Source organism: Acomys russatus, chromosome 4 (assembly GCF_903995435.1).
Source record: "Acomys russatus chromosome 4, mAcoRus1.1, whole genome shotgun sequence".
Classification (NCBI taxonomy): Eukaryota; Metazoa; Chordata; class Mammalia; order Rodentia; family Muridae; genus Acomys; species Acomys russatus.
The window spans coordinates 12,383,255-12,407,388 of NC_067140.1; the positions used below are offsets into that span (position 1 = coordinate 12,383,255).

At 51.2% G+C, this 24,134-nt stretch overlaps 1 protein-coding gene across 1 annotated transcript; it reads left to right on the plus strand.

The window, feature by feature from the left end:
- The first annotated feature begins 1,757 nt into the window (after window positions 1–1,757).
- Window positions 1,758–23,861, plus strand: L3mbtl1 (L3MBTL histone methyl-lysine binding protein 1). Its single transcript, XM_051143723.1, has 21 exons — window positions 1,758–2,080; window positions 2,523–2,737; window positions 2,976–3,108; window positions 3,300–3,447; window positions 3,602–3,719; window positions 4,453–4,534; window positions 9,039–9,127; window positions 9,612–9,716; window positions 10,434–10,569; window positions 10,891–10,982; window positions 13,485–13,636; window positions 14,046–14,122; window positions 14,616–14,701; window positions 14,867–14,977; window positions 15,420–15,534; window positions 15,877–15,976; window positions 16,128–16,328; window positions 16,436–16,485; window positions 19,718–19,875; window positions 20,276–20,338; window positions 23,462–23,861. Exons 1-21 carry the CDS (start codon window positions 1,945–1,947, stop codon window positions 23,594–23,596), a joined length of 2,502 nt encoding a protein of 833 aa, XP_050999680.1. The 5' UTR covers window positions 1,758–1,944; the 3' UTR covers window positions 23,597–23,861.
- Window positions 23,862–24,134: the final 273 nt, after the last annotated feature.

Below are 24,134 nucleotides of genomic sequence, written 5' to 3' on the forward strand. Positions count from 1 at the left end.
TCTCCAGCCCGATCGCCAGTATTTTAAACAAAAGGTTTATTAGATTTAAAATAATTAAAAGTTATGCAAAGGTGGGGGTAGAGAGATGGCTCAGGGTTAAGAGCACTTGACGCTCTTGGCAGACCACCCAGGTTCAGTTCTTACACCTACATGGTGTCTGACAACCATCTGGAACTCTCCAGTTTTAGGGGGAAAAATGAGAAGCCCTCTGGTGTCCTCTGCAGGTACTACATGCACATGGTGCACAGATGTACATTTGGGCAAAAGCAACCATACACAAAGTAAAAGTAAATATTTCTAAGTGGTCAGCGGTGAGAAGCAAAATAGTTGGAACTAAAATTTGGGGGATTCTGGATTATAAGTTTTAAAAACTCATCCGGGCGGTAGTGGCCCACACCTTTAATCCCAGCACTTGGGAGGCAGAGGCAGGCAGATTGCTGTAAGTTCGAGGCCAGCCTGGTCTACAAAGTTAGTCCAGGACAGCCAAGGCTACACAGAGAAACCTTGTCTCAAAAAAAAGAAATAAGTTTTAAAAACTCATCTTGTTTTGCTTGAATGTTTCTTTAATTAATCAGGTCATATATGTGGCCTTGTCTGTTTACTCCACAGCTTTATATTGTAATAGACATCTATAATATCTTCTGTGTTAGGGAGGAAAAAAAATCTTGGAAATAAATGAATACACGAAAACAGCACGAGGAGCCAGGCGTGGTGGCGCACGCCTTAATCCCAGCACTGGGGAGGCAGTGCCAGGCGGATCGCTGTGAGTTCAAAGCCAGCCTGGTCTACAAAGGGAGTCCAGGACAGCCAAGGGTACACAGAGAAACCCTGTCTTGAAAAAACAAAACAAAACAAAAAACAGTATGAAGGAGGGAAGGTGGGCACAAGACAGCAGCTATTGCAACCTGAATAGGCAGTGTGCATGTTACTGGCTGGAAGCCGCCATGCTCCCTGGCGTTTCTGTCCATAGGGAGAGAGAACTGCTGTTTGGTGAAGGCCTGATGGTATCAATGCTTCACAGCCAACAGTCACCAAAGCCCCTTGAGGTAGGTGCTATTACCACCTTGCTTTTATTTTACACTTAAGAAAACTGAGGCCCAGCGTGGGAAAGCTACTCATCTGAAATCACGGTGTTAAGGGAATAAGAAGCTGAGACTCTGTCCTGAGCCGAGCCTTGTGTTCCTTTCTACTCATATGTGCCAAGTGCCGCTAGGCAGCAGCTGAGTAGCAGCCGTACTACAGAACACAGTTCTTTCTCTTCTCCATCCTCTCTGCCGGATTTGAACACAGGATTCATGCATGCTAAGCGAGTGCTTTGCCAATGAGCTATACCCAGTGTGTGGGCCTTGTGCTGACTGGGTTTTCATATGCTACCCGTTTGCTCTTCGGGTACACGCATTTGTGCAACAGATGCTTCGGCAGAGGCTTGACAGCTCTCTTTGAACTAATCGGCCCGGACTTAGAGGGAGTGGCGCACAGGGAAACACAAAAGGACAAAACCAAGGATAGAGTGTGGAACCTGAAGGCTATGCGCTCTCAAAGGGAATGGAAGCGGGGGGGGGGGGGGGGGGGGCCATGTCAAAAAAGAAGTGAATTTGGACTTGGCTTGGGCTTTGTCATTGGCCAAAACAGGACCTTGGCCTGAGTCATGCTTTATATGAGCCACTCTATACACACAGGGTGCATGGTGTTAGTGGTACCCTCACACATCCCACTGTACCCATCCTCACAAATAAAGGTCAAGGAAGGATGCAGGGCCTAGCCAGAGTTCTCTCAATAGCCTGGGTGAAGGCCAGAAGTTAGCCCTGAGGCCAGTGTCCTAAAACATTTTACTCTCAGAGATGAGACCTTTCTTTTCAAAGAACTGAAGGCCAGTTTCTCCTCCAAGAAGATCCTTCCCTCCCTATCTCATGGTGGCTGTGTTTGGTTTGTAGGCCCATCTGGATGGAGGGGCACAGTGACATGGACACACTAAGGACACTGAAAGGGTCTTCCACAGGGGAAGTCAATGTACACCTGGTGGCCAGAGACAGTGCAGGTGCCCGTCCTCACCTGCCTGCAACTGCCTTTATAATTCCTAGTAAGTCAAGGCCAGGGGTCTGCAGGTCCCATACTTGCTCTAGGAGGTGTGGATATTGAAAAAGGATGATGTTTTTCACTCCTTTTGTTACTATTGGGGTTTTTTGTTTGGGGGTTTTGGTTTGGTTTGGTTTGTTGTTGGTGGTGGTGGTTTGTTTGTTTGTTTGTTTGTTTTGTTTGTTTGTTTGTTTGTTTGTTTTCTCTGTGTAGCCCTGGCTGGCCTGGAACTTGTTTTGTAGACCAGGGTGGCCTGGAACTCAGAGATTTCCCCGAGTCTGCCTCCTGAGTGCTGGGATTAAAGGCATTTGCCGCAAAGCCCAGCCACGTTTCACTCTTCTGTGCCTTTTTTTTTTTTTTTTCACCTTTATACACATGAATGGCCAGAGTGAGACAGAGTCACCAGGCTCATCTGTGCCCTGTCTTATCTGTGTATTTATTTCTAGCCAATGCAGCTCCCCTTGGTCTACCCAGCTCTGCCCTGGATGTATCCTACCTCCGGGAGCCAATCCACGTGGGCACCCTGGAGCAGGTGGCTGGTGGCGAACCAGTTACAGCCACCATTCTGCCGCAGCTAGGCACCGGACCAGGGGCCAATAGCACAGTCAGGCTTCTGGATTGGACAGGGGTTTCCAGTTCCTCAGCTGGGCGTGGCCTGCGGGTCAGTCCCCACGATGACTGGCAGCTCCAGGGCGGGACCTGTGGGCTTGAAGGCGGGGCTTAAGACAGGCTGAGGCTCAGTATGAGAGCCTGTAGATGGTAGGGAGGTGGTCGGGACGGGTTGAAACTTGGGCTGAGTCTAGTGGCCTCCTACAATGTTAGCAGATAGCGTGGGAGACCCAAAGGTGGGTGGAGAGCTGGTGAAGAAGTCACAGTACTCAGAATTTTCCGTATCCTAGTTCCAGATAAGCGAGTACACACCACTGAACATGATAGCGGTGGAGCGACCACCAAGCCCGGAGGGGCGGCAAGAAGGCCTGGTCCGACATGAAGGTGGCTCGATTGGAGGCGACAAGGGTACCCAGCACCCCGGTAGAGTCCTGCTGCCAGGGGCAATGCGTGGGTGGATGAGGCTTGGATAGGAACGTGACCGGAAGTGATCCTAAGTGGGCAAAACTGGGGATTGTTGTCCAGTAGGGGATGGGCTGAAGGGGATGTGGGCGGAGCCTACGTGTGGCTGTCCAGGGCTGGGAAGACTAAGACCCCACTGGCTCCCACAGAAGATGCCCACCAGGACCCTCAAGAAATCAACTCTCAGGAACCCCCGGAAAACACGAGCTCCTGCAAGTGCCAGGATTGTGGGCCTCAGCAAAGCATTGGCCCAGATCTTGGTTCTTCGGACGACCGCTGCCCTCAGCTTTTCCAGAAGCGGTAAGAACGAGGGGTTACAGTTTTTCTTCTTACTTTTTTTTTTTTAAAGCCCTTAAAACCTCTTTCCGGTTTCGGGCTCAGGAGAATGTGGTAAACACTGGATGCTGCTGAATATCCATGGTTTTTCTCTCTAATGAAACCATTCCTTTTGTAGGTCAGTCATAGTAGAAAATGCAAGCTGTACCATCGCTTCTGACCTCCTAAAACCCATGAAAAAGAGAAAGCATAAGGAGTACCAGAGCCCCTCAGAGGAGTCAGAGCCAGAGGCCATGGTAAAAAGAGGGCGGTGCGGAAAGAAATGCGGCACTGGAGACAGTTTTGTATTTTTGTCAATCCAAGATAGGAGGCTGGGTCAATAAGACTGCTGTTGGCAACCTACTCGGTCCATCTTGAATCGGGTTGTAGACCTTATTAGAGGGAGGGAGGCAGGCAGGGAGGGAGGGACTTAGTATATAGCCCAGGCAGGATTTGAACTTAACTCTGCCTCTACCTCCTGCGGCAAACACATGTCACTACACCTGACCCATAAATCTCTCTCCTGATTTTCTGTGGCTCCCTTCACAGCCTGTTGTCAGGATTAAGACACACACAAGTAAATTGGCACCCAGAGTGCATTGCCGCAATGGGGAAAACGCCATCTCTAGCATCTAGTACCTACGCGAGAGGTCAGGAAACACAGAGCGGAAGGTATAGGCGCAGGAAGACTTGTGGGCGGGTAGGATCAGCACAGAACGGAAATGTTCACACATTCCGTCTCCTCACCTAGGAATGAGACTGTGTACTCAGGCCGTGTAACGAGAATTCCCGTATTCACATGGATCCATCCCTCCCCCATGGTACACACCCAAGCACTGGATTGACTGCAGAGCACAGACACTAGAGGAAGCTTGCGATTTTGGGCATCCCATTGGACCTGAGAGCCAGGCAGGAGCCAGGGATCAGAGGCTGAACTTCCGTCCCGATCCAATGAGGACAGGAAGCTGGACTCAGGCTTTCTTTTTGCAGAAGCAAGAAGAAGGAAAAGATCCAGAGAGAGAGCCCACCACTAACACTCCAGAGAGTGCAGAGTGGAGCAGAAGCCAGCTGGGTATGGTGGCCTGTGTATGCTTGTTTATGTGAAATGTTTGTTTACTTTTGGAGGTGTGAGACTGAAACTGTGGGTCATGGTTGTATAATGTACACGTGGGCACGGATTAGCATGTATGAAAGACACAGTAAGACCATTCATAGTTTGTTTGTGACTATGTTTATTCCTGGGGTAGTTAGTTTTTGTTTTAAGATTTATTTATTATTTATACAGTATTCTGCCCACATATGTGCCTGCACGCCACAAAAAGGCGCCAGATCTCATTATAGATGGTGGGGAGCCACCATGTGGTTGCTGGGAATTGAAATCTGGGCCTTTGGAAGAGCAAATTGTGCTCTTAAGTTCTGCGCCATCTCCCCAGCCCCCTCCTGGGGTTGTTTATCTTGCATTATGCAGCTATGAGGTGGCCTTAATAGGAAGTCTGGGCTCAGTATCTGAAGGCTTGAGCCATGTAGTATTGCCTTCTTTTGGTGGTACTGGTAAGCCCACACTGGTCGTAAGCCTGACCTTCCTGTTTAGGCCCCTTTAATGGTGTTTTGGTTCTAAGAGAGCCTTCATAATTTGCTTCAGACCTCAGACCTGCTATTAATATTTCTATTTCTACAGCTGTCAATGGATCTAAGCAGAGCTACATAGATGTAGCGATCTCTCAGGTCTTCCTGCCTCAACACTTAAACTCTATCAACACAGGGTCTGAATTTATTTGTCTGTTTACTTATAGTTTTATTACATTGTGGGGAGGCGCATGTGCCTCAGTGCCCGTTAGAGGTCAGAGTCAGTTCTCTCCTTCTGCCACATGGATCCTGGGGAATCAGCGATCCATCATCAGGCGTGGCAGCCAGTGCTTTTACACTGAGCCATCTTGGCATCCTGGGGCTGAGGTTGGCAAGATGTGTGTGGCCTGGTATGGGGCAGGTTCTCAGTGAATGCTTGTGTGAATTGATGTTGTGTGTGGATGAGTCCTTGTGGACTGTGCTTCAGTTGCGTGGGTTTTTCCCATCCCAGAAAGAACCAGAAGGAAGGGTGAGCTCAGAAGAATCGCCCCCTGCTCTTTCACCTCCTCCACCTTTTCTATGGGGCTTGGCGCCACACACCTTAAGTCCCAGCACTTGTGAGGCAGAGGCAAGTACATCAAGTAGATCTCTGGAAATCTGTAGGCCAGCTTGGTCTACATATCAAGTTCCAGGCCAATTGTCCTAGCCACTGTTGCATTGTTGTAAAGAGGCATGGTGACCAAGGCAACTCTTATAAAAGAAAGCCTTTAATTGTGGGGCTGGCTTATAGTTCCAGAGCTTAGTCCGTTATCATGGTGGGAAGCATGGCAGCAGGCAAGCAGGAGTTGGGGAAGTAGCTCAGACCTACATCCTGATCTGCAGGCAGGATGTGCGAGACAGACAGACAGACAGACAGACACTTTTGGAAGCTAGAAGGGATCTGTTTTAGAGATGGCCTCTGTGGTGCCTTCATATGCATCACATAACCGTGCCTCTTCTTAGACCGATCAGAAGAGGACTCTGTCTTCACATGGCTTGGCAAGGAACCCAGCCTGGATGTCGGCCCTTGTAGCCCCCTCGCCTGGGTATCAGTGTATAGTACATAGATTATGGAACCGCACATGGGAACTTTGGAGCTTGAGCTTGGGGATGAGGCTAAAAGTTCACCAGGAAGGAAGGATACAGCAAACTGGGGGAGACCAGGGGCTTGTCCATGGAAGCAATCCAGATTCTACGGAGAGGTGTGAGAGCCAGGCCTCTTTTCAGTAGATGATATGCAATACAGGATCTCTTTGCGCCTCTGTGAAGGGGGTACCTACCAGCCGTTCCTGTCGCTTCAAGGGCACTGGGAGTTCTAAAAGAAATTATGTATGTGAAATCCTGGAAGCATCTCTGAAACCCCAGTTCTGGCACCAGACATGGCATGCAGATGGCTCCACCAAATGGTATTAAGGAATAGTTAAGATAAATCACGGTAGTGTGTAAGAGGAGACAGAAAGCTAAAGACCTGTTATATGTTATGCCCAAGATAACATTGGTGGGGGCTGTAGAGCTGGCTCAATGACTGAGGACACTGCTGTAAACCAGGCAGTGGCGGCATACATCTTTAATCCCAGCAGTTGGGAGGTAGAGGCAGACAGATGGGTGCATTCCAGGACAGCCAGGGCTACACAGGGAAAACAAACAATCAAAAAACAACAACAAAAGAGCACTAGCTGCTCTTCCAGAGAACACAAGTTCAATTTCCAGCATCCACACGGTGACTCACAACCATCTGTTAACTCTGGTTCCAGGGGCATCTGATGCCCTCTTGTGGCCTCCATGGGCATACACATGGTTCACAGATAGACATGCATGTTAAGACACCATATATGAATCCCAGCACTTGGGAGGCAGAGGCAGGCGGATCGCTGTGAGTTCGAGGCCAGCCTGGTCTACAAAGCAAGTCCAGGACAGTCGAGGCTACACAGAGAAACCCTGTGTCAGAAAAAAAAAAAAGACACCACATACATTGGGAAATATTAAGTACTGGTACAAGGAAGGAAGTGATGTGAGGGCGGGCTGGGGTGTAAGCTGGCAGGTCAACCAGGGGCCTGTGAGAAGTGTCTGCTTGGTATGTTAGGGAGGTCTTATAGCTTGGCTCTATTGGAGAATGGCTAAAGGGGAGTGAACTCAGTACTGGAGTGCCTAGGAGCCATAGAGGTACCTGAGATCTAAATGCTGGCAAATACTCGGGCCCTGACTGTGCTTGTGCCACAGTTTGGGGAGGGAAAGGCAAACTAGGGAGAAAGACCTGGGTATTGTGAAGGGCTTGGTCATAGCAGCGGTGATCTGGATAAAATAGTCAGACAGGGTGGTGTGGCATCCCAGGGGCAAAACACCCAAAACAAAAACTCCAAAACCAGCACCAACCTGATTGACTTGGCATCTTGGGGTCTGATTTTGTTTCTCCTTGCCCCTGCTCAGTAAGTATAGATGAAGCTGTGTAGAGAGCTAGGCGTTCTGGAGGAACGTAGTAGGGGTCTTACTCAGGACAAAGGATGCTCTGAAGAGCTGTGCACTAGACTTGGCATTGGCATCAATCTTTGAGAGAGTTTGATAGCTCTATTGATTGGTTGATTAGTTGGCTCGGGTCATCGGGAGCTCAAGGTTTGGAGCGGTGACTAAGGAATCTAGGCAGCTGTAGAACAAATGAGTTCCACTAAGGAACAGACCACCACAAGCTTAAATAGCCCAAGGCTGAGTGAACCAGAGCAAGGAAGAGCTAGGTCAGTCAGTCTGGGGCAAGACCAGGAAGGACCGGTAACATGACTAGTCTTGCCATTTTGTACGGACCCCCTTCTAAACCATGTGTCACAAAAGTCCTCACAAGCTCCGTTTGGCAGATAACATCACAAAGCTGAGTCATTTTCCAGAAGGAAGAGCTGCCCTCCATCCCAAATACAAGCTGATTCTTTTTTTTAAGATTTTATTTATTTATTATTAAGAATATAGTGCTCTGCCTACATGTACACCAGCACGCCAGAAGAGGGCATCAGATCACAATGTAGATGGTTGTGAGCCACCATGTGGTTGCTGGGAATTGAACTCAGGACCTCTGGAAGAGCAGACAGGGCTCTTAAGCTCTGAGCCATCTCTCCAGCCCACAGGCTGATTCTTGCGTTGTTGGGTCTCTGATTGTCTGTGGCCTTCGGTGGAAGGTAGCTCAGCTGAACTGGTCAGCCCACCTTCTGGCCTTCTGGGTAACTGGCTGTCACAGCCTTTAAAGTGTCCTGTGCATGGAGGCCAGGAATCTACCAGCAGGAAAACTCCCCATCCCTCCTCCCCCAAGATCCTTAAGACTCTGGGGGATATAAACAGGACCTGAACTGTAGGCTCCAGAGTACATAGTGTGTGCATGGTTGCGTGTGCCTCTGTGGTGCGCATGTGCGTGTGCCTGTATGTTTGCACATACTTGTGTCTGTGAAAATATGTGTGCTCATCACACACATGTATGCTCAACACTTGGTGTGTACACGTCTAGGAAGACTGTGGAATTGGTCTACATACTGGGGCACACCAGGCTCACGCTCACTTTTGTGTGTCTATACCTGCAAGTATTTGGGAGTACACTAGTTAGAAAGGGCTCTTATTTCAGTGTGTTTACCCCTCCACCTCTTCCTCCTTGTTCTCCTCCGACTTCTCTCTTTCCTCCTCTCCCCTTTGTGAGCTTAAGTCCTCTGGCTCAGGCCTCACAACTGATCCTCGCCCTGTTCATGGTGACAGAGCGCCTGAGACTCTGTGACCTTTGTGACCAACGGGGCTTCTGGTGGCCTGGGGGTGGAGGAGAAGCAAACAGAATCTTGTGACCTCACCTCATGTCTGGTTCCCCCTGTGCCTGGCACTGTCATGGCTGAGTGGGGCCAGAGGTCCACATGGTCATGCAGAGGCTGGAGCTCAATGGGGAACCAGGAAGCTGATCCATGCCTTAGGAGGAGCCAGGAGCCAGCCTGCCTGTCTTGTCTCTGCAGTGTTGAGTGAGAAGAAGGAAGGCTGGTCCTGGGAGTCCTACCTGGAGGAGCAGAAGGCCATCACTGCCCCGGTCAGCCTCTTCCAGGACGTGAGTTGGGACCTCTCAGCCTAAAGGGAGTTTATCCTCTTTATCTTCTCAGTTCGGGAACTCACCACCAAGAGCAGGCCTTCTGGTGTTTTCTACTGGACAGTCTTTGACACACAAGCAGAATGAAGTATAGAGTTGAAAAGGGTGCACTGTAAGGGACTTCCTAGGTGGGAGGAAATAGGGAGGTGGCCTCCCAGCTCACCGGTCACCTGCTGTCTTGTGGATTCTAGTACCTTTTACCCAGTTCAGCATTGACCTCGCCATGAGGCAGATGAGAGAGGCCTTAAGTCCATCCCAGGCCCAGCTCTTCAGATGGGTCCTGAAGCTCTCACCCTCTGGGAACCCCGCAGGGCAGATCCCCAATAAGTCACCCTTTGAGACCAGCAGCAGACAGATGGGGCCTAAAGACAGCCGCTTCGCCCCAAGCCCACTAGGCAAGGATAAGGCTGGATGGAAGCTGGGTCCTCTCTCTCTGCATTCACAGTCCCAGGCAGTCACCCACAACAAGAATGGCTTCAAACTGGGCATGAAGCTGGAAGGCATTGACCCCCAACACCCGTCCATGTACTTCATTCTCACTGTGGCTGAGGTGAGCTGGAAATACCCTCCCAATAGTTCAGTGTAAAGTGACGGAGCCATGGGAGGGGGAAGGGAGAGAGAGAGGCCCTACCCTGCCACTGGAAGCCCAGACATACAGGGAGATCCATTGGAATATAGGAAAAGCTAAAAGCAAATACCGGAAAGATGAGAAGGAATGGAGCACTGATATCAATGAGTATATATTAGTTGTCCATGCTGAAAGGGGTGGGAGCGTACGAAAGCTACAAAAGGTGGGGATGCTGTCTCAGATCAAATAAGACCCTACCCTCTAGGAAGATAGGTTGTGAGATGAGCATAGCAGTGATGCATCATGGGCTTGTAGATGAGAAAGGATTCCATTTGGCCCAAGGCTAGGAAAGGCGTCGGAAGGCCTACCTGCCACGCCCCATTCCAGAGCAGGAAAATTCAAGCACATACAGCAAAGTGGTCCCTGGGGCATGAGATCAAGCTGTGACCGTAGCAGGGCACATTGAGAGGGTACAGTGGGAGGAGGTGGCAGAAGGCTCGACCCTGGAGGCACAGAGGAGTCTGTAGTAGTTTCCACATCCTGGCTGGGGTTTAGGAGGGCAAGAGGCTGCCTTAGAGCCTACCCACCTTGCACTTAGCGCTGGAACCCTGAGACTGCAGGCTGGCCCAGGAAGAGGTGAAGGAGGCAGAGGGTGGCATCTGCTGGCATTGACGTGCCTGTGATGCTCTGCACGGCCAGGTCTGTGGCTACCGCCTGCGCCTGCACTTTGATGGGTATTCCGAGTGCCATGACTTCTGGGTCAATGCCAACTCCCCTGACATTCACCCTGCTGGCTGGTTCGAGAGGACTGGACACAAGCTGCAGCCTCCCAGAGGTAAGAGCTCCCCAGCTTAGTCCCTGGAAGACAGTGAGTCCCCAGAGCCATCTCTTCCTCCCTTCAAGTCACCCTGCATCCCACGTGGGGTTTTGTTGTTTGTTGTTGTTTGGTTTTGTTGTAAATCCGTCCCCTTCTGATACAACTCCACTCTGAGGCTTCTGAACCCTTTGAGTGTTCACCAGGTCCTGTCTTCCTTTAGCAGAGGGTCCCTGAGGGTTTTGGGGACCTCAGACCTGCCTGTTTCTACTTCCTTATTGGGGCCCTCACCATGGCCCAGCCTCTGCACAGCGCTCTGTTCGTTCCCCCTGAGGGGCCCAGGTTACAAGGAAGAGGAGTTCAGCTGGAGCCAGTACCTGCGCAGTACAAGAGCTCAGGCAGCCCCTAAGCACCTGTTTGTAAGCCAGAGCCACGTGAGTATCTGAGTAAAAGTGAACATCACCCCTGAGGCCAGAGTCACTGCAGCCAGTGCAGGGGTCTGACTCAGCAAAATGCAACTTCTCTGTTGCTCTCAGCTCTATTCTGGTCCCTTCTGGTTCTAGAGGCATGCCTGGGAAAAGGCCAGAAGCCCAAATGGGGGTTGCTGGTTATATGTTTGCCCCTAGTTTCCTCCTTTATCTTGTTTTTGTCCATTTTCTTTTAAATTACCCCCCCCCTTTTTTCTTTTTTTCTTTTTTTTTTTTTTTTTTTTTTTTTTGAGACAGGGTTTTTCTGTGTAGTCCTGGCTGTCCTGGACTTGCTTTTGTAGACCAGGCTGGCCTCGAACTCAGAGATCTGCCTGCCTCTGCCCCCTTAATTGCTGGGATCAAAGGCGTGCGCCACTACACCCAGTTTTGAATTACCTCTTTTTTAAAAAAAAAGTACTCCGTGTTTGGGGTGCACGTTCCACACATGTAGAGGTCAGAGGACAGAACTGTGGGAGTGGGTTTTCTGCCTCTACTGTGTGCATCCAGGGGGTCAGACTCGGGTTTTGCAGCTTGATGGCAGTAGCTTCTACCCACCAGTTTTTGTTGCTACAACAAAGTGTCTAAACCTGAGTAATATGGAAAGAAAGGAGCCTATTCTATCCTGTAGCTTCAGAAGCGGAAAGGTCACAAACAGGGGTGGGGGGTGGGGGGGCTTTCTGTTGAGGCTCTGGGGGCGTTTGCGCTGGCGACCCCACCCTGTTGAAGGCATGCATAGAAGAGATCACAAGAGTCAGAGGGTTTAAGCGCAAGCTTGCTTGCTTTCCTTCTTTCAGTCTCTTTTTCTTTTTATCTTTCCTTCTGTTTCTTTCTTTTTATCTTTCTTTCTCTCCTTTTTCTTCTTTTGTGCCCCCACACACACGCGAGACGGAGTTTCTCTGTGTAGCCAGGAACTCCCTCAATAGACCAGGCTGGCCTCCACTCAAAGACATCCACCTGCCTCTGCCTCCTGAGTGCTGGGATTAAAGGTGTGTGCCACCACTGCCAGGCTCAAGCTTTCTTTTCTTTTTATGACTTACTTATCTAAGTGTATATGTGTGTGAGAGTGAGTGACTGTGTGTGTGTGTGTGTGTGTGTGTGTGTGTGTGTGTGTGTGTGTGTGTGTGTGTTTTGTCTGTGCATATGCCAGTGCCTATGTGCTACAGAGCCCAGAAGAGAGCATTGGAACCTGGAGCTGAAGCTACAGACACTTGTGGGTCGTGACGTGTGCTGGCCTCTGAACTCCAGTCATGATTTGGCAGCAAACACTCTCAATCACTGAGCTGTATCTCTAGCTTGCTTTCTAATCTTTTAATAAGAATCCTGTTTCTCAGTGACTAGCCAGGGTCCTCTGGTCCCCTTCCAGCCCAGGGCCCTTTGGAGAACACATCTGAGCCATAGCATTCTCTGCTGCAGAATTCTCCATACAGAGGTCCTTGCTGGCTCTGCAGCCTGGACACTGACTTGTCTCTGCTCAGATTCTCTTCCTTCATTTCTCTGCAGCTTAGTGTATAAGGGCAAAGTCTATCCTGGAGGCCTTTTCCTTCCTAATCTCCAACATTCCACCAACTCACCTCCTCTTTTTAATCTGTTCAGGCAGGTGGCAGCTTTAGCAGTTATGTATCACATAATCCCAAGCAAAGGGTCTGAGAGAGAGGAAGCCCCCACTGAAAATACCCCCGTACTGGGGGCTGGATGTGCACCCTAGTAGAGACCCCCCCCCCAGATGACCATATTAAAGGGCTAGAATGCCACTATGCTATTCACAGGGACAGTTGCTCTCCCATTCCAGTTCTGCCCCAGAAACCATATTTGGGTTTAACGGGTGATTGATTGGGTCCCACCTAATATTGTGACAGGAAATGAAGGTTTTTTGTTGTTGTTTTTTTAAGTCAAAGTATTTGAATTCTGGCCCTGCTGTTAGCTGGCATTGTGTTCTGGGTCATAGATACTGCTTCTTCTAAGAGGAGAGGAACTGTCTGGGGCAGGCGTGTGAAGGTGAGGGGGGCGCTGTCTTTTGAAGCTTCTGCCTGATTGTGGCAACTACCCAGCCAATACTAGTTCTTCCCCTCTCCCCCCCCCCCCCCGCCCCACCTCCCTGCTCCTCGCAGTGAGTGAAGAACATGTCGGTACTTCCTTTCCACACCACACCACTGCTGCCCAAGGCGAGCCTGGGAAGGCTTGTTCAGCAACTTGTCCTCAACCTGCCAGGACTTTTGGGTAAACATATAGCTGCCCAACAGTCACTTATCTTATGCTACAAGTCAGCTTGTGATAGTCATTACGCTTGGAGGACAGAAAGCGCCCCCAGCTGGCCCAGAGCCACCCTCATTCCCAGCATACTTCTCCCTGGTGCCCATTTCCCACTCCCAGGCTACTCCTGTAGAGAACCTACTCCTGTGTTTGCCAGGAGCTCTGGGCTAGCTCCAGCTAGCTTGGCCCTGGCTGTGGCAGCCCTCTTCTCACTCCTAGAGTCCTCCACCGGTGGGCTTCCAGGTGGGCATGAAGCTGGAGGCTGTGGACCGCATGAACCCATCCCTCGTCTGTGTGGCCAGTGTGACTGACGTGGTGGACAGTCGCTTCCTGGTGCACTTTGACAACTGGGATGATACTTACGACTACTGGTACTGGGACCTGCTGGGGAGGAGACACCAGGGCCAGGAGGCATCTCTAGGACCTCAGACACCTGTGTGGCCCCACCCAATCCTCTCCTGATATTCAGATTTTATTTGGGGGGAAGTGAGCTGCCCTGTGGATCTGAGCTGTGTCATGGGATATGTGGCTCACTTTTTTCCTGTTTCATCAGAAAAATACCTTGGTTAAGATGTGCACACATACCCTCATAGATCTCCATTAGCTATGACGGTGTGCTAGAGTTTTCAGTTAAGGTGGCAGTTTTCTGACCCTGTCCTAGTCACCCATCTCTCTCTCACCAAGAAGGAGGCTGAGGAAGTCCCTGATACCATGCTGTGAGGACAGCAGGCTCAGCCCTCCCCATGTCTCCTGGGACAATGACATCCTCTTGGGTTGCAGGTGTGACCCCAGCAGTCCCTACATCCACCCCGTAGGCTGGTGCCAGAAGCAAGGAAAGCCCCTCACCCCTCCACAAGGTGAGGCCACTGCCTGAGCATGCATCCTTCTCAGCCTAGCTCTCCCTCCTGTCTCTTACATGTTAGTTAGACGTGTTCCCTGTACCTCAGGAGCAGGCCCTTTAGGATCAGAGTGGGGAACAGATAGGGCCTGGAGCATGACTTCTTGGGGTTTAGGAAATGAAAGATAACAACCTCAAGCACGCAGGGGTCTCAAGCAAAGAACATATATATATTCTTTCTCCTGGGTCCTGGGAACTAGCTTTGTAAGCGAGGCTGGTCTCAAATTCCCATCGATCCCCCTGCCTCTGCCTCCCTGAGTGCTGGAATTATAGGCGTGTGCCAACCCCACCCCCATCCCACCCCATCCCCACCCACTCCAGCTCCAAGTGCTGGGAACTAAGGCATGTGCCACCATGCCTGGCTTCTGTCTTTGTCCTTGATCCCAATTGGGGACAGAGAGTTCCCTGAGTCACCTGCCAAGCTCAGGTATTGTTCTCACTGTTTTCGCCAGACTACCCAGACCCTGACAGCTTCTGCTGGGAGAAATATCTAGAAGAAACTGGGACCTCAGCTGTGCCCACTTGGGCCTTCAAAGTGGTACGTTGACTCTTGCCTTCCCCAGAATTGAGCTTAGGAAGACGTGGCCCTGCCAGTCAGCCAGAAGAAGATCTGGCCAATATACAGTCTCGCCTGTGGCTCTCTCCTTGGAACCTTAGATCTTCCAAGCTGGGCCTTAGCCTGAAAGCACCTGTCTCCCCACAGCGACCCCCTCACAGCTTCCTGGTCAACATGAAGCTGGAGGCTGTAGACCGCCGGAACCCAGCACTGATTCGGGTAGCCAGTGTGGAAGATGTGGAGGACCATCGGATAAAGGTGGCTTTGGGACCCTAGGCCCGGGATGGTGGGGAGTGGGGAGGTGGACAGGTCAGTGGGACAGAAATTCTGTAGAACACTCAGAGGTCAAAGGCGTGGCATGAGATGGAAGCTGAAGACCCCATCTCTCGTTCTCTTCTTATCTGTGACTGGCTTTTGTGGGTTCGGATAAATCTCTTTTTCTCTGAGCCTTAATGTTATCATCTGTAAAATGGGTCTAATAATTGTCCTACCCAAGGACTGAGTGACAGCGATGGCATTTTTACTGGTAGGAACCCTGAGAGCATGTGGCCAAGAGCAGCTACCGTGTAGGTGGCCCCTGTTCTTCCTCTCCACGGTCTTGGCCTAGGCTAGGAGAGTACCTCTGTAGCTCAGGGGACCTCCTGACTGAGCCAGACTCTGAGAATGACACCTGATCCCCCCAAGGGCCTTTCTTTCTCAGCTCCACTTTGATGGCTGGAGTCACAACTATGACTTCTGGATCGATGCCGATCACCCGGACATCCACCCTGCGGGCTGGTGCTCCAAGACAGGACATCCCCTGGAGCCTCCTCTCCGTGTGTACCCCGAGGGCACTCTTCTCTCCCCACCCTCATTTCTACCAGTCTCTGATAACTCACAGTGAGCCTGGGATGCCTACCCCCTAACTAGCCCCCAGGACTTCCTGCTACACTAACCAAGGCATGTGCACATGTCCCAGGAAAGTATACGGGAGCCAAACCTTCCTTCCCCAATGAGAACTGATACCCAGTGGCAGGGATGGTGGCACAGCTTGGCTCAGGACCTGGTCTACAAAGAGCTAGTTCCCAGTACTCTTCCCCTCACATGGAAACTGCCCCTCCCTGTCCCATTGCCCTGTCTCTAGGACTCTGTGCTGACTTCTCTCTCTGCCCCTGCAGGCCCCAAAGAGTCCAGCTCTGCCTCACCTGGGGGCTGCCCCCCTCTCAGCCACAGGAGCCCACCTCACACAAAGACCTCCAAATATAGTGTTCACCACCGGTAAGTAAAGTCACAGCTGAGGCCCAGAGGCAAGCAAGTATCGTTTAGGGAGTCTCTAACAGTTGTGACGTGAGACCCATCAGCCTTCCCCAGGACCTGAACAGGGCTAGAGACAAGTGGGTCCATCCAACTACAGCCTTCATCTCTCCAGGAAGTGCCCCACTCCTGGCTGTGACGGCTCCGGCCACGTCACAGGCAAGTTCACAGCTCACCATTGCCTCTCTGGCTGCCCGTTGGCCGAGAGGAACCAGAGCCGGCTGAAGGCGGGGGAGCTGTCCGACTCAGAGACTGCAGCCAGGAAGAAGAATCTGTCTAATTTGTCCCCAAGGAAAAAGCCTCGCCATCATGGCCGGTGCGGAGGCCAGGGAGTCAGGTCCTGGGCTTCACGGGTGTGGGGCCTCATGTCTTCTTGAGCCAGCCACTGATCCTCTGCTGCGGCCCTGGTCCCTCTCTCTCCAGGATTGGACGCCCTCCAAAGTTTCGCAAGACTCCACAAGAAGAGTTCCAAGGTGAGTGAGGGTCCCCTTGTTCAAGGTCATCTGTCAAGTGGGTCACTGAATGGCCTGTAATTGATGGATTGTGACTGATGGACTGTGATTGACGGAATCAGACACCAGGGCACCAGAGAGGAGGGGGGAGCTGTTGCCTTAAGTCTGGGTGCACACAGAAGTGGCCACAGCCTGGGATGAGGCCTTGAGTTGCATGGCTTCTGGTCCTACGGACTTGCTAGGCAGCTGTGGAAATGGTGATAAGTGGGCGGGTGCTGTATTTCCACAAGGGGTAGCCATGCCCCACCCCCACCCCGCTCTGTTCTGTGATTCTAGGCTTCCTCAGGAGGCCATGGCTGTCAGTTGTGTGTGACCTTGAGCAAGTTGCTGGGCATCTCAGTACCTCACTTTCCTCACTTGAGAGCATGCATGCTTATCTACCGTTTAGAGTCAGTGGGTGAAATGATGGCGGTAGCTACTGCGGTTTACTGAGCCAGGCTTTCTGTCTGCCGTCTCTTGCTTACCAGCCTCCTGCACTGTGTCTAGTTAACTAAGGAGGAATAGGAGGCACAGGGGCAAAAATCATTTGCTCAGAGTCATTCACCTTGTAAGGGGCAGAGCTGGAATTCAAACTTGAACCTGACTTCTGCTACATGGCATTAGGCTTAAAGCACTGCGCCCTAATGTCACATCAGTGCCCAGTCCCCTTGGATTCAATACATGGATTTCCATAGCAAAATATCACAGACTGGGCAGGTGCTGATTTCTCAAAGTACTGGAGGCACAGGCAAGGTGATAGGATCGGTATCTTCTCAGGCCTTTTTCTGTGGTATGCAGACCACTTGCACCCTTGCTGGTTTCTCCTGTGTGAGCATCCTTGGTGTCTCACTGTGTCTCTAGATTCCCTGAGCCTGGTGTCCTCAGATGCTGAGAATGATAAGAGCTCAGTGCAAGGTATGATAGACGACTAACGAGGTCCTGGTAAAGTGTCCTGCACAGCTGCGTATCAGTCAGAAGCTTGCGTGTGGAAGACTCCCTCTTGCTGCTCTCTTTTTCGATTGTTTTTGTTTTTGTCTTTGATTTTGTTTTTCAAGACAGGGTTTCTCTGTGTAGCCTTGGCTGTCCAGGACTCGCTTTGTAGACCAGGCTGGCCTCGAACTCACAGCGATCTGCCTGCCTCTGCCTCCCGAGTGCTGGGATTAAAGATGTGCACTGCCCGGATTCTTGCTTCTCTCTTTACTGTTTCTTCTTGGTGGAAATAGAAGGCAGTTCTTGTAGCCTCAGGCCTGAATGACAAGCATTTTGTCTGGCTTCTGGGCCCACCTAGCAGGCTGTTCCTGGGTAAGGCTATGGTAGGCCCCTGTTCTGCCTGCCCTGGTACACCTGGTCAGCTCCCAGTTGCTGGACTATATTCTGTTTGTTTGTTTGTTTGTTTCAGAACAGGGTTTCTCTGTGTAGCTTTGGCTGCCCTGGACTCACTTTGTAGACCAGACTGTCCTTGAACTCACAGTGATCCTTCTGCCTCTGCCTTCCATGTGCAGGGATTAAAGGTGTACACTACCACACCTGGCTTGCTGGATTACATTCTAACCACCAGAGGGCACCTCCTGACTGAATGTGGAGAGTTAATTGGATTGCTAGTCCTTTGTGGAGGGGAGGGGAAAGAGAGGAAGAAAGAAAGAAAAAGGAAGGAAGGGAGAGAAAGGAGAGAGACATGTCATGGTGTGCTCCTGGGAAGAAAGAAAGAAAGAAAGAAAGAAAGAAAGGAAGGAAGGAAGAGAGAGATGTCATGGTGTGCTCCTGGAGATCAGAGGAGAACTTTGTAGTGTCATTTCTCTCTCTCTACCTTTATATGCATTTTGGGAATCCATCTCAAGTTCTCAGGCTTGCACAGCAAGTACCTTAAGTACCCTGACCTTCCAGCATTTGTAGCTGTGGCATCTCAGGGACAGAGCCCAGATCTGTCACTACCACAGAGGGCTCTCTGCTGTACCAGCAGGCCTTTAACCAAGAAGGATACTAGCCATGGCTGACCCTTCTAGAGGCAGCTTCTCACATGGCCATGGCCATGGCCATGGCAGACCTCAATATAGTTTCTAGATGTGACCGTTCCACCAGGGGACACCACCTGGGAGTTGGCTGTGTTCACTGCCCAGATCCCACAAGGGTCACCTCTGTGAAAGAGCCTTTTAGCCTATGCAGGTAGGTGGTTACATAAAATAATGTGACTGCTCAGAAGAGTCTGGCTGCTCTGAGGCTAGGAGTTAGATATGACCCAGGACATCAGAAAGGGTTTTAGAGCCTAAATTATGGCCAAGCAGGGGAGGCGCAGCCATTGGATCACAGCAAGAGCTGGCCAGCAGTCACGGAAAGTACAGCCCCTCAGTAATACTTAGGTGCAGTGCATAGGCATGGGTGAGATGCAGTGCATAGGAGGCTGTAGGAGAGTGATGGGGGGGGGCGGGGGGCTGTGGTAGAATCCTAAAGGCCTGAAGCACAGAGAGTGAGATGGGGCAGGAGGGTCAGTAGCAAGCAGGGGTTGCCGTAGAGAACAGGACACCATAAGCGCTACATTCTGCATCCAGAGTTAGTAGCAAGCACTAAAGACAGAGCAGTTATCCTGAACTGTGGGCTGAGGCAGAGTAGGCCCCCAGGAAAATAGCCAAGCTGTCGGAGGTCCCTGGACCTGCTGGAGAGGATGGGGTCAGGTTGTCAGCAGCTGAACTGAGTAAAGTCCAAGGGATGCATGCCAGGCCTGCTAAAGAGGAAGCCAAACAGAGTGGCATCAGTCACCTGACCCACGGAGCCAGGGACTCCTGAGGAGATCGGAAAGCAAGCTATAGGCAGAGTCGGAGTGCTGAGGAGAGCCCATTCTCCAGGGACAGAAGCACCCTAGGCTGAGAGAGTTGGTCAGAGTCCAAAGGGACTTCAGAAAGGACGCACAGAACTCATGTCGATGTCAGGGATGAGCTTGTTTGAACACTGGGGACTGTTTGAGGCCAGCAGCTCTAAGAGCAGCAGCCTCACGAGTCCCAGAGTGTTGGGGTCACTCCAGACAGTGGGTGCTGGAGCCTGTGAGCAGGCAACCCATTGGACCAGCAGGAGTAAGCACCGGGTCACCCAGGTGACTCTGCAGGCTTTCAGGAGGGGCCCTGGCCCTGGTCCTGTCTGCCATACCAGCCAGGCATCCCCTGTGACACAGCTGTGAGCTGTCCCTGGTATCAGGTCACCGTTTTCTGCTTGTGCCTTCTAGCCCTCCCTCCCAGTGTGGTGCACCAGTCCCTCTTCATGTCCACCTTGTCGGCCCACCCTGATCGCTCACTCTCTGTGTGCTGGGAGCAGCACTGCAAGCTCTTGCCAGGAGTGGCAGGCATCACAGCCTCCACAGTCTCCAAGTGGACCATTGAAGAGGTACAGAGCCCCTCCCTCAGTCTCCTCCTCTTCTTCTTCCCATCCTAAGTAAGTCTCCCACTAAACCACACCCTCCCAGGGCACTCAGGCCAGGGCTTGCCCAGATGGAGCCGCATATCACTCATATCACTCCGAATAGCCTCCAAACCTACGCTCATCCCTCCTAGCCACAGCAAGGCTGGCCAAAACAGGGCTCCTGTGGGTGCATCATGTCAGTAAGGCTGGAGATCCAGCAGGACAGACATCCTTTAAAGAACAAAGGACCATTCCTCATGTGCCACGATACAAAGACCTAAGGATTCTCTGAGGATGACATGGTTCGAGGGCACCAAAACCATGTGGTCTCACCCCCTCCCCTATCCCCCATCCCCTGGTCACTATATCTCCTTTGATTTCCAAGGTCTTTGGCTTCGTTCAGACCTTGACGGGCTCTGAGGACCAAGCACGCCTCTTCAAAGATGAGGTAAGGTGCAAGTGCAGAGGGACAGAGATGAAGCCACTGCCACTGAGACACCAGCATTGCCTGAGCCCGAGAGAGGCCTCTCTACCCAATCATAGTCAGCCATATCTGTGGGAGAGGTCGTGTAAGGGGACTGTGGCCACGCTTGGAGATGCTATGTTCAGATTCCCTTTGGGAAGGAACACATATCCTGGAGAAGGAATCCGTTTGCTCTTGTGCTCTCTGCCGCAGGGCTGTTGGAATTGAAGCCATTTCACAGTTTGTGGTGCTGGGGAAGAGAACACAGCTTCCAGCAGGCTGAGCAGATACTCCACTACTGAGCTACCTCCCTACACATAGCACTGAGCCCAGAGCAGACACAGGGTGACCTAGGTGTAGATGTTTGCTGCAGAGATTCTAACACACTGAAATGAACATCCAAGAGCTCAGGAAAGATAGGAAGCTGTTGAGTTCCAGGGAATAGAATGCCAGGTTTGGAGGCGGTCTGGACTAGAATCCTAGCTCTCCCGATTTGAGCAACTTGTTTCCAAGCGCACATCTTGCTGTTTTTGAAATGGAGGTAGAGCGAGCACATTGGGGGGCTGCCTTGCAAGTCATGTGAACTTTAGAAATAAGGAGTGAGTCTTCACTGCGGTGTCTAGCATGATCGCATCCCTGGCATGTGTGTACATCTGTCTAGCAACGTTATAGTCAAATAGGAATGCCACCACTATACCAAAAGCCCAATATGGGGAGTCATCTATAAATGGTAGTCTGACATTTTGTGCACAGTTGCCTTTAAATAAAGAACTTTATTCGTGACTCTTAATTTTTAGAGTTTGGAACTGAAAGGAGCGAGCCCCTTGAGTGTGTTTAAGGCCTCTTTCCAGAACAATAGAAACACTCCCCTGCATCAGCATGGTGTGGTCTCAACTGCCCCGCTTTGGGCAGCTGAGACCACAGCTCGGGCCAGGGCCTGCGCTGTGAGGAAGGGGTGTCTTTACACCCAGCACGGTGTGCCCCTTCTGATCCGGGTGTTGGGCTTGCCTCCTGTGTTGCTGATCTTATTTATGCTATCCTGGGTGTCCAGCTGGACTCTTATTTCTAGAACCTTCTCACAACATGGAACACTGAGCTCCTTCTCCCTGGGATGGCGTGTTGTCTTCCTTTTGTATGTTTGAGTTTTGTCTTGGTTTGGTTTGGTTGCTGAGAGTTGAGCCCCGAGCTTCCTGCATGCTGAGACTGTCCTCTACCACTGCTCAGTCAGTAGCTATGCTCCACCCCCACCCCAGGTGAATTTTGACTGAGGTGAAGATCCAATACCACAAGGTTTGTGCGATGTGTGTACTTGATCAAGACAGAACACTCCTGTCACACCAGGAAGTTCTGCCCCAGCGACTTCTAGTCAGTCCCCACCCCAAGGCATAACTGTGTAGATTCTCACACTTCTCAGCACTGTGGATCTGTAGCGCTGTGGTTTGGCTTTGCCTGGTGAGTTATATGAGCAGGGTCAGGCCCCAGGTGCTCTATAGGTATCTCCCGGTAGCACTGGGGGAGGGGCTTGTATAGTGCACTGGACTCTCATTGGTTTTTCTCCACTTAATGAACAGACCGCAGCACGCCCGTGTATGGACCTCTGAGTCCCTTTTCCCATACAACCACCTTCCCCTGTTTGCTTCAACTCACTCCCTCCTCACAACTTGCCTCTCACCTCCCTGACGAGAATGCACACTTAGCAGCCTTTCACACACTTGCTTTGAGGTAGATTACAGGCACCACGATGTTTCACCCCTGAGCTCAGTGACTCGTGACTTCTTTATACAGTGTTGTTACTGTAATCTGGAGTGGCTTCTCCAATCACCCACACCCTTATGCACATTTCCTGTTACCTCAGAACATTTTTTTAAAATAGTTTATGAGCCAAGTAAGACCCACATAGGTCCTTTCAGGTGTTACATGGCCCTTACATTTCTTATCTTCCATTCTAGGGCAGTACTTGTTTTCCTCTTCTATTTCTCACTTCGTGTTTTCCTTTTCCTTTGACAGTTTTAAAAGTCTCATAGTCAGGACCACCAAGTTGGCTAATAAGCAGGTAGAGGTGTTTGCCACCAAGCCCCAAGGCCTGAGTTTGATCCCCGAGACTCATATGATGGAAGGAGAGAGCTGACTCCCAAAACTTGTCCTCTGGCCCCCCCCCACACACACACATGTGGTAACAGGCACACATCCACGCTCACATCCACACTCATACATGCACAAAACAATTAATTGCAATAGAAAAAATTTTAAACTAGAAATCAAATCAAAGGCTTAGTTAGAGTCAAGTGTTCTTTTCTTCTCTCTGATTTGAGGGCAGGAATAGGTGGGAGGTAATAGTATACCCTGTGCTGTAGACCTCAGAATGCTCGGTCTGCCCAGGTCTTCTGTTGGTAGCACTGAGATTGTTTAGTGGGCTCCCCCGGGCAGAGATGGGGCTGCTGGTGGCTGTGTTTGTATTTGTTTTGACTTCAGGCGGTTCACAAACGCTAGATCCCATGGGTAGACGGGGAGGCTGTTACCCAGGTTACAGAATGGGTCCAGGCAGCCCGAACCTGATGACTAATGAGTGAAACTGCTTAGACCAGGAGCCAGGTTGGCGTCCTGGGCGTGTGACCTGTGCAGCCTCCTGGGGCCCTGTGCTCTCGGCTTTGTGCTCAGCTGTCCCCGTCTTGCAATTCTTACTAACTTTCAAGCAAGGTGCTCCACGTTTTCGTTTAGTAGCGAGCCCCACAGTTGTGCCGCAGCAGCTGGTATCTTGAAGCTACTGTCTGTATAGGTGGTGACCCCGAGCAGTAGGCAGAAAGAGAAACTGCATGCGTGTGACACGGGGAACCAGGCTGCCTCGCTTTCCTTCTCTGTCCCCATTTTGTTATCTTCCTTTTCTCCTTTGTCCCTCCCTTGTCCTTCCTCTTTGCCCTCCTCCTCCTCCTCCTCCCTTCCCCACCTGCCACACGCCCTCTCTCTCCTCCTCATACCCCCTCACATATCTACCCCTAACCTCCTTTCACCTGTCTCCCACACCCCTCACCACACACACACACACCCCACACCGGTTCCTCCTCCTCCTCCTCCTCCTCCGATTTCCTCCTCCCTCTCCCACCCTCTCAGATGATTGACGGCGAGGCCTTCCTTTTGCTGACACAGGCGGACATTGTGAAGATCATGAGTGTCAAGCTGGGCCCAGCCTTGAAGATCTATAACGCTATTCTCATGTTCAAAAACACTGATGACACCTTCAAGTGACTGGCCGGGTGGGCCCTCCTCCCACCCTTGCTGGGCCCCCCTCTGCAGAGGTGCTTCTTTTCCAGCCTTGAGTTCGGCACCCCTGTCCTCACTGTCTGACTAGGCTGGCCCTTCCCGGAAGGTGTGTGAGAGCAGAGGAGCCTGGGAAAGGGGGGTCTTGGCCCTCAGCCTGGGAGTTCATTTGTCTCCAGTTGCCCCAGTGACAGTGTTACTAAACTGAGGCCTGACTGATAGAAAGGACTACAGATATCCTGGCAAGGGCAGCTGTACCTTCAGCCATTTTGGTTATTGTCTGAAGACTTGGGAGATGCTGGTCCAGTAGGCTTCCTCTACTCAGACCTATTTCCTTTGTGGAGTCTGTCTGTGCTTTCTTCTCCTTGGTCCCTCACCTCCTACTAAGAAGTGACCGTGACCTTGGCATATACATTTCCACATAAGAGGTGCCTCCTCCCTCTCAGCTATGGGCTACATATCCTTGCTCCGCTGACCAGAAGGGCAGCCCCCATCGTGGTCCAGTCCAGGCCCCATGGCTCTTCTC